This window comes from Carassius auratus, chromosome 9 (genome assembly GCF_003368295.1).
Source record: "Carassius auratus strain Wakin chromosome 9, ASM336829v1, whole genome shotgun sequence".
NCBI classification, from domain to species: domain Eukaryota; kingdom Metazoa; phylum Chordata; class Actinopteri; order Cypriniformes; family Cyprinidae; genus Carassius; species Carassius auratus.
In genome coordinates, this window is record NC_039251.1 from 20625843 (window position 1) to 20635847 (window position 10005).

The 10005-nt window shown below is 34.6% G+C and overlaps 2 protein-coding genes across 2 annotated transcripts; both read right to left on the minus strand.

Annotated features, from left to right (window-relative positions):
• Positions 1–510: 510 nt before the first annotated feature.
• LOC113108684 (cell cycle control protein 50C) lies at positions 511–5081 on the minus strand. Its single transcript, XM_026271959.1, has 7 exons — positions 4748–5081; positions 3777–3893; positions 3047–3154; positions 2788–2878; positions 2185–2334; positions 1892–2104; positions 511–1423 (listed from the first exon to the last, which is right to left on the minus strand). Exons 1-7 carry the CDS (start codon positions 4943–4945, stop codon positions 1236–1238), a joined length of 1065 nt encoding a protein of 354 aa, XP_026127744.1. The 5' UTR covers positions 4946–5081; the 3' UTR covers positions 511–1235.
• A 311-nt stretch (positions 5082–5392) lies between these two features.
• On the minus strand, positions 5393–9389 carry LOC113108685 (protein CMSS1-like). Its single transcript, XM_026271961.1, has 8 exons — positions 9183–9389; positions 8150–8227; positions 7678–7813; positions 7536–7595; positions 6428–6530; positions 6194–6342; positions 5994–6082; positions 5393–5640 (listed from the first exon to the last, which is right to left on the minus strand). Exons 1-8 carry the CDS (start codon positions 9384–9386, stop codon positions 5557–5559), a joined length of 903 nt encoding a protein of 300 aa, XP_026127746.1. The 5' UTR covers positions 9387–9389; the 3' UTR covers positions 5393–5556.
• Positions 9390–10005: the final 616 nt, after the last annotated feature.

Consider the following 10005-nt stretch of genomic DNA (forward strand, 5'->3'; position numbering starts at 1 on the left):
TACACTGTATACTTCATTCAAAGTGTCTTGCACTGACAAAAGATCTTTAAATGATAAATTCCACATAGTCCCTCCCTCAATAGTATATATAATATTGGTAATAATTATAAAGGAATTAGAAAACACTTATGTCACACTTTGCTACTAAATAAATTTATCATTAACAATTATTAAACAATCACAAATAATTTAGACTGACAAAAGACCTAAAATTTCCTGAAAGTAGGATTCTAGCGTCTGAGTGACTACATACTGACAAAAGAGTCACTTTAAACTACTTAGCGCATAAGAAATACATAAGCCAAGTGTGCAAACTATGGTATTCTTCTACAACTTTTAAATGAAAAATAACTATGCACTGTTGTATGTTGTACAGTATATAGTCCTAGCAAGTAAATGCAGAGTTCAGTAAACACAGGTGGTAATTGTGTGTTCACAGATCAAGATTTCGTAAATTGTCAAAGACGCCCCTTGCTGGTAGTTAGGACAAATTACTAGTACACTCCTTACTGCATATATAGCACTTTATGCTATTATTATATATAATGTATTTTAATAAATTGTTTTTAAACAGTATACAGTTGCTGTTGGCTCATCCATCTCACTGTAACTAGATCAAGTCAAGTGTACCCTTTGTCTACTGCACATTTTACACATAAGTCATATGGTTATGTGCAATAGAAAGTAAATTTGCATACTATGCACAATATACATATAACATACATAAATTAGTAGTATGCTATTCCAAACTTAGAATGTGTCAAATGTGAGAAAAGACCCCAGTGCAATGATTCAAGACAGCTGGAAATGATAATTATCCATTACTCATTTCCTGTCTGGAAATACAGGCCAGTTTTTACATGTCATCAGGATATAAATATGTAGCGTACAGTGGGGTTCAAAAGTCCACTTGTGAAAATGTTTCTGTTTTGCAATGTTCTGCTTTTATACAGGTTTGTTTGTTTCAATTACAAAGTATATTTTAAGCAAAACAATTTTAGTACAAATTGACAAATAGCGCACATGATTTCACTGAATATTTTTCACTATATATCCAACTATATATTTTATTATACAATCGTATCAAATAGGTTTTGTTCAATTTATTCTCAAAATTAGAAAACCCAATATAAAGTTAAATTAAATAATACATTTGTACTGCTTTCGTGTGCTTAATAATGGCTCGAGTGCAATTTTTCATCATTGTTTTCTGATGGACATTTCCATCTTTTGGTCTATTCCTCCATGTTCTTGCCCCTTTTGCCCACTTTCACATACACCGTTGTGAGTACGACAGCCGTCACCAAGATCAGTCCACTGGTGACCAGGTATGCTATGGGCAGGAAGTAATTCTGCCCACCAAACCAGGTCACCGTCGAGATCACCAGCTCCTTCCGACCTCTAAAGGGCTCGACAGGAAAATCTGGAGTTATTAGTCAAGGCAAAACCTTGTTACAGGAAAAACAAATGTAACTGATAAATATAATCTCCTAAAGAGATAGTTCACCCCAAAATACATATTCTGTTTCAACCGTGTGTCTTACTTTCTCTGCGATATGTAAAGATCATCTTTTAAGAAATGTTTTTTTTTTTATTATTATTAGTCATTGGTCACCAAAACTGTTTGGTAACCATAACAATATACTTCAAAACATTTTGTGTTTTTCCCGAGTAAGTCATAGATTTTTAAAATTACATGAAAGTGAGTAAATGATAACAGAATTGTTATTTTTGGAGGAACCATCTCTTTTAACAAAAAAAGTCACATTGTGACTAAGTAAATTTGTCAGCTATTTAAATAGGTTTTTTCACCGAACTGAAAGCCTGTCGGTGCTGCTGAACAATTTCCTTCCATTTACAACCAATTCTGTTCTCCATCAAGCAAGGATACTGTAATTTATAGAGAGGGTGTAGTTGCCAGCAGGCAGGCCTTCAGTGAAAGGCCCTTGAGCACGATTGAGAACCCCATAAAGCTTTTTGAAATTAGGGAAGGCCGCCTCTCTCATCCAAACAATCAGGTCGTCATTTATAAAGCCATTGTTGTTGGAGTCTGTGTCATCCAGCTCATAAACCGGACGCTGCCAATACAAGGGCCGAGTCGTGCCTGAGAACAAACAGAGAGACAGCAATGAGAAAAACTGACACATATGTTCATAAACATGTGGTCTATGGTGTGTAGCCTACCTTCAAAGGCTTGTTGGAGAGGGAATGTGTTGTTGGTTGAAGGGTTACGGAACTTGACGTTTTTGTCCGTGTACCAAGCAATGCCCTTCCTGTAGAGTGGGACTTGTATTTTTGACCCATCCATTAGATTATACATCACTGTTAATGAGTCTGAAAAAAAAAAAAATGAAAAAAAAAAATATATATATATATATATACACACACTATATTGCATTTATGTAAGTGACTATAGCAAAATAAACTGACATATTATACTAAAAAATTCGTCATACAGTGGACTAGCAATCAAATTTATAAAATTATTCAGTCATTTTGACCTGACCATGTTTTGCTTAACAGTCCTTTCTTTAATTGCTCAATGCGACCTTTTTACAGAACAGGCTGATCAACATCTGATAGCTATTCAACCCAATTCATTACTTCTATCAACGTTTTCTGAAATAATCCAAATTAATTTGTCCTGACTCAATTTAACTGACTTCTTGTCGCATTTTCTAAACCATAGCAAATAAACTGTGATAATGTAATAAATGTGTCTATATATAAGCATAAAAATGGATAAAAATGGAAGGCTTATTGGCATAATTGTAACATGGGTCTTACCATTGAACATACTGTTGGCCACGGCACCGCAGGGGGCTATGGGGTTTCTGTCTGCATCGTAATCGAAGGGAGCGCAGTATGAACTCGGTGTCTAGGTGAGCAGTAACAGCAGATTGAATGAGACAGCAGCGCTACTAATGTGAAGCGTAGTGATAGATCAAATAAAGACAGACGTTATTTTAATCAGTGAGTAGGAGGGATGAGGAAAGAGCGTGAAAAAGAGTGCAAACAGAAGGGGAGTGAAAGAGACGTCGAGCACCTTCAGGTTGTTCTTCCTCCCCACCATCTGTGCATCATCGCGGGAGTCCATGTACCTCCGCAGGTTCTGATGAAAGTTCCTCAGACCGTAGTAAAAGAAAACATCGCCCTGAGGGAGACAGCGCGCGCTTAGACCAACTACTACATGTTGAAAGGAAACACGCTGATGACAAATTATGAGGTTCATAATAAGGTTGTCTCGTTTAAATTAGACAACATACTTTTTTAATTACTTTAATCTAGGACGTCTTCTCATTTTATATTAAGCTGTGTGTGTGGGAATGGTTTAAAAACTGAAGCATACAAACTTGCCATAGAAATGTATTGGTGTAAATCGTGTAGGCTATACGAAAATAATTTATTCCTCTGAAGACAAAGCTGAATTTGCAGCACTATTACTCCAGTCTTCAATGTTGCATGATCCTTCAGAAATTATTCAAATTTTCTCTGATTTAATGCTCAAGAGACATTATTATTAAAGTTAAAAAAAAAGCTGTGCTGCTTAATGTTTTTGTGGAAACCATGATAGCTACACGTGTTTTCAAAATGATTTCATGAATGGAAAGTTTTGGGGGAAAATGCAACTTTTAATTAAACATTTTAAAATAAATGTTCAGTAATTATAAATGTCTTTACTGTCACTTTTGGAAATTTAATTTATCTTTCCTGAATAAAAGTATTAATTTCTTTTAAAAAAAACTTTGAAAGGTATTGTATACAGTCAGACAAACCGGAAAGGTTGTCGGTACGTGGAAGCTGACTGTGCACGTGCAGGCTGTTGTGGAGTCGTTGGGACTCTTCCTCAAATTGAAGCATTCTTCACATGTTCCAGCATTGGTGTAGTCCACCTATGCAACAATAAATAAAAAAATAAATATATGTTCCATACAATATGAATGTAAAATGTGGCTTGTTGAAGTCGTGGCAATACATACTTCAGCATGTTGAGCTGCAGCCCTCAGTCATTCTAGAATTCACATGAGTCATTCTAGAATTTAGGATATTTCACATCCAGAATAAAGTGTAAAAACAATATTTCTCAATAAAACAACTACTGGTTACAATTTAGGCCTACATTTCACTATAAAAAGTAAAATATTGTATATTGTACAATATTGTATTGTAAATTATATTGCTATGCATTTGCTAAACTGTAGCTAGGTGGGGTTCTTTATGATTGTTTATCTACTTATTTAGATTTTCTTGTTATCTTTTGTATTTTTATAGACTCATAAATTATTTTTAGCATATTTTTATAGTTCATAAAACGTTCACCCCAAAGTTATGACATTATGGTCCCTACATATGGCTTCCTAAGCAAGCAGTGCTAAGAACAATACAAATAACTCATGGTCCATCGTCGTGAGTCAGCTACTTAAATTAAACAAATAATTCAAATTAAGTTGCAATGGCTTCGGTCATTATCAGTGTATTATTAAGTTTGGCTTTTTACCACCAGCCTTGATGAGAAATATAATCGTAGCGAAACCAAGATGTTAAATGTATCAAATTACACATGTTAAGGCCTATTACAAGTAAAAAAAAATAGCAAAATGACTTGACCAACACACAATAAGAACATACTCTCTGATGGAGTTGTGTGTTGCTTTGAGTTGGTTTCCACAAAGGAACACATCTTTCTCGTCTAGTTCTCCACTTCCTGCTTTCTTGCAAACTGGCAGATGATAAAAACATGTCTAACCTTCAGTTCGTGTGTGTTCTCAACAGTGATGAGGAGCCATATGCCCAGTAACAAGCACACGAGAGAGAGGATATAGAAGGTAGGCAGCACGGTGTTTGCCGTGAGAGATGGAGACCAGGCGGGTAACCTCTGCTGTTTAAACGCCGAGTTATCCGGACGCCTCGACAGTGGCCCTGTACCTGCCTGCTTCTTTCCCATGTCAGATTCTCTAGAACTACTAATAACACAGCTACAAATAAGCAAGTGTTTTCTTTAACTGCCACTGAAGTAAGTTTTCGCAGTTCCCAGTGTGACCGAACCTTTGAACCTGAAGTGACTGTTACTTATTAACTGCAACCACTCCACCTTACACACACACACACACACACACACACACACACAGAGCTGTTCTCCCTGTCCTTAGCTCTGACTGTTAAACTTCCCCAGCACTCCACACATTCTTTTCCATCAGAACGTCTCTCCTCATTCCTGGACTCTGGTGTAATGTGTGGGAGCAGCATATGGGTGAATGTGTGTGTGCTTGGTGCCTGAGTTTGTGTGTTGCAACAGAATATTGCAAAAATCAGTAGGCCTTTATTGTGAATGAAGGATGAACAGTCTATCATGGGAGGGGCTCATGGTTTACAAGTAAAAAAAAAAAGGATATTTTTTTTGACCAATCAGATTTTCTTTTAATTTATAATCATAAAAAACATTTTCATGCAGCAGACATATGGCACTACAATACACCGCAATAGCTCTATTACACATTTTGAACAAATAAATGAACGTGTAATGTATGTGTAAATAACAGAGGGCAGAGTATCAGTTTAAAAGAGTCCTATTTTAACTGTTCCTTCCCTGCAGCTCTGAATTAGACCATGGTCCATCATTTTCAGCAAGTCTCCTTTCACCTGAAACAACAACAGATTAGATTTTTTTTCAGTTATCACAAAATAGATACAATTTAAGGAGAATTAAATCAAAATAAAGTTTAGTTTTTCAGATATTAACATTTAAAAGTTAGTCTTTCTTTTCCTGGATAATTAAAAAAATATATTTAAAAAATATATTATTGTGGACGACTAACAACAGCAAATAGCAAAACATTTCTTGCATAAAAAAAGACAAAAGTTCAAGTCATTTAATATGTTATTATGTTATCATTACACATTCATTGCTATCAGGATTACAACTCTTTAAAAATATCTTTGTAATTCAATTATGAACAAGTCTGTCCCATCTGAAAGAAGCACATGAGTGTTACCTCTGGTATATCCACCATTCTCCTGTGCTTCTGGTCTCTGTAGTTCCAGTCCAGAACCAGATATTTTAGTCCTTGTGTAGTCAAACCCTCTAGAGCACAAGGATCACAAGTCAAGTCAAGCAATAAAAAATAATAATAAAAAAAACCTTTTAAAGTTGGTTAAAATAACAGATTTTCAAGAAATGTGCATCAAAGCAAACCTTTCTCTAACAGAGCACAAATTCTCCCAGGAGTTCCAACAGCAATATGGGTCACCCCTTTACTCAGTAACTTTATCTGTTCATCCACCTTGATGTGTTTTGCGAACAGCTTCAGCACTTTAGCTTGTCCTTTGAACGCTATCAGATGCCTTAAACACAAAGAGAAGGGAAAAAAAGTCTTAACGGTTGAGAAAGCAACGCTGTATTATTTAAAATAGGAAATCGGAGACTCACTTAATGAGATCAATCGTCCTTAGAGCAGATCCGCAAACGATGAGCAACACCACTGAACGGGTCTGGCTGTGCTGCTTCTGTATTTTTGCCCACTTTGGACAAACTAAAAAAAAAAAAAATAGTAGTAATATATATATATATATATATATATATAAATAAACTAATTGTTCAAAAAGCTGTTGATTACTGTGTTAGTTAATGAAGAAAAAAAAAAACAATTACACAATAATAAAGCCCTTTGAATTGTCTATACATCATTTAGAAGACTGGGACTTCACAGTTACCACAAAAATATTAAATGTATAGTTCATTCAAAACTGAAAATTCGGTCATCCTTTACTCACACTCAAGATGCCCCAAACCTGTCTAGGTCTCTTTTGTCGGTTGAAAGTAAAATAAGATGAGAAATAAAATCTATGGAATTCAATGGCTAAACAGAAACAGTTTGAAAACATTCATCAAAATATCTTCTTTTGTGTTCAACAGAGTGAGTAAATATAGATTTTTCAGATTTGTGTGAACTATCCCATCTACAACACTGAAAATGATAAGAAATGTTTGTCACACTTTATTTACAGGTGTCCTTGTTACAGTGTAATTATATATTTAAGTACTGAATAATATGAATTAATTACATGTATTTAATATATGGTTAGGGTTACTTTCATGTAGTAAAGCATAATAAATTGTTATTATAATAGTAGGCACACATAACGTGTAACAAGGACACCTTACAATAAAGAGTTAATCAAAATGTTCCTTGAGCTCAAGCAGCTTATTATAATGATTTCTGAAGAATCATATGACATGGAGGACTGGATTATTAACTGCTGAAAATTCGGTTTTGTCAATACAGGAATAAATTACATTTAAAACATTTCATAATTATTATTACTTTTTTTTCTTTTCTTCTTTTTTTTTTTTTTTTACAATATTTTCTTTCAAAACCTCCAAACTTTTACTTAATGTAAGTGTAAATTCTGCAATATGGAAATCTCTGTACATATTCAAAATTACAGTCAAGATACTCCTGGTTGGAAATCTTTTTTTTTGGGCTGGGGGTCATAAACTGAAACATAAAATAAAAGTGCATAAAAAGGCACTTCACCTTCTTTGAGGTAGGAAGACAAGCTATGTGTAAGGTCATTAGAGCTGAGGAAGCAAGACTCTGAAACAGAAAAGAACACAAACAAAATCAACTTCCTTATCCAGACCCAAATGAAACCACAAACATGCATTAATGGACTCACCGCTTAGCATCAGTTCCTCCTGCTCAATAACAGAGCGGGTCTGGCTGTGGTGACTCTTTAAAAGGCTCACAAGGTCAGCTGGAGAGCCCGGCACCGGCTCGGCGCTCGTCAGAACATCTGTGATGGTTTTCTTCTTCTAAATACAAAGGAGAATTATGCAACAATAGCATGTTTTACATCACATACATCAGGGACAGAAACAGTGACTAGAAAAGGAATGAATGAATTAAGATAAACCTTGTCCTCTAATATAATTTAAAAGGAGAGTTTCTCTGTCTGCATGCAAACCAAAATGAGAAATGAGAAGTCAAATTATGTTTAGTGAAATCAAAGCATTTCTGTAGAAAGTTTGCTCTTTTTATCATGTCTTTTTATCCCTTTTTATCAAGCATGAAGTGAAAACTATTGCAAAGCAGCAGAAGAGTTTGACATCTACAGTAACATTAACCGACATGTGAATCATAATTCTTACCTTTCTTCTCTTCTTGTTTTTGTTGGACTCCTTATCGTCTTTCTCCTCTGATCTCTCCTGTGTGATGAAACATTCTTTCTGCAGGGAAAGTAATACACTCTTTACTTAAAGATGCCCTGGTTCTGTTTTTGCTCACAAGACCTTTTGTCTCAAAGACATCTCTTTGATGAAAAACTTAAATGCCTCAACCCAAGAAAAAAAAATTACTCACAAAGTTGAGGTTTCTACATGTTCTGAAGTGCCAGTGTATGTTCATTTACAACTTAATAACTTTATTTTGGGGGTCTGATTGAATACATTTACATGATTTAAAGTTAAAATAACACATTGTTTTTCTCTGTTTCTGTCTCTTTAAAGCCTGCCTTTCTAAAATACCCAGTCTGCTCTAATTGGTCAGCTGGCCCATTTTGTTGTGCTTGGTCAACTGAATAGAGCTTTGGTGCTTGACAAAGTGAACACTTTTTATTTGAACATATTTTGGGGACTTTTCATTTGGCAATAAGCTCCATTTGCAGCCTAAAGGCTAAACCATTTTAAGCAAGCTTTAATTTTGAATCTTAACTCTAGTGTCATTTCTGTAATTCTAGTATCACTAAACAGAATTGCAAAACCAACGGCATTGGTTAAGCCATGGTTTAAGTCACTGTTAAAGGGGTTATAATCCATAAACTATACCAACCAACTAAGAGGTAAGAACATACAAACTTAGCTGAAAATAAGTATACATAACAGCTATAATAAGGGAATTAACTACAATTGCAAGCGACAGTCAAATACAAAATATAAAATTTAAGTTTGATGCAAAATATGCATATATGCAAATATTTAAGAAGTCTGAGAACACAAGAAAACATGGTATGATAACGTAATTCAGAGTGCTTCAAATGAGTGGCTTTCTTTTGGCTAAGTTATTGTTCATAATTAATTCTCCTATGGATAACATGAATGGAACCCAACTTCCACACACTATTCTGAAAGAAAATATTTTTAATGGCTTCACAAGCATCACCACCAGAAATTTTGTTTGTGTTACCTTAACTGTTTTCTTCCTCTTCTTTTTCTTGGTGTTGTCTTGAACCTGTTTTTCACCCTTCCTTTTCTTTGAGGTAGATTTCTTCGGTTGTTCTTCTTCAAGTGGCTGTGTGTCCTCCTCTACCTCTGACACACCTGTGAGTAAGCAAAGTTTGCAAGGGAAATGAAAACTGATTGAAGACCACAACAACATCACAATGCACATAACACCAAATTAATATTAAAAACTAAACAGAGCTGGGTAATGTAATCAGATTTTTTTTTTTACCTGTTAACTGTCAATCACGCTTTTTAAGATAGACTTGAATGTGCATGATACAAACCTAAATTTTTATAATTCATGACTGAAAACATTTTGTAACATGATTTTGATGTGCCATGTACATGGTAATGCAATGTCTGATGGGTTTTAAAGGATGAATTATGAGATTTTATGTTTTCAAGTGATATATAACTTCTGATGATTTCTAAAATGTGATAGAGAAAAAGGCAACGAGGAAGTCTTTTTTTTTAACAAAGGTCAAAACTCCTTTTGTAATGTAGATTTCTGAGGGTGCACTCTTGTCATAAATTAATTACTTTTCCTACATAATTTTTAACAAAAAATATTGGTAAAATATATATTTGGGAGTCTTAGACCTTTCCAACGATATATAGTTTGTCAAGATTAGATTAGATTTGATTGTAATATAGTATAGTCAATGTAGGCGTCCCATATTCGGGACAGGGTGACAGTTAACAGGTTAAATTAAGTACTTGAACAAACCCGATTCCAAAAAAGTTGGGACACTGTACAAATTGTAAGTAAAAAAGGAATGGAATAA

Bases quoted from the DNA above. Each gene is read 5' to 3' on its own strand.
- LOC113108685 (XM_026271961.1), bottom strand. From the start codon at position 9,386: ATGTGCATTGTGATGTTGTTGTGGTCTTCAATCAGTTTTCATTTCCCT. The intron at 6,343-6,427 runs GTGAGTCTCCGA...TTTGTGTTTAAG, and splicing joins AGGACGATTGATCTCATTAA to GCATCTGATAGCGTTCAAAG. The intron at 5,641-5,993 runs GTAACACTCATG...TTGTTGTTTCAG, and splicing joins GAATGGTGGATATACCAGAG to GTGAAAGGAGACTTGCTGAA.
- LOC113108684 (XM_026271959.1), bottom strand. From the start codon at position 4,945: ATGGGAAAGAAGCAGGCAGGTACAGGGCCACTGTCGAGGCGTCCGGAT. The intron at 3,894-4,747 runs GTTAGACATGTT...ATTGTTGCATAG, and splicing joins AGAACACACACGAACTGAAG to GTGGACTACACCAATGCTGG. The intron at 1,424-1,891 runs GTATCCTTGCTT...TAATAACTCCAG, and splicing joins CACCCTCTCTATAAATTACA to ATTTTCCTGTCGAGCCCTTT.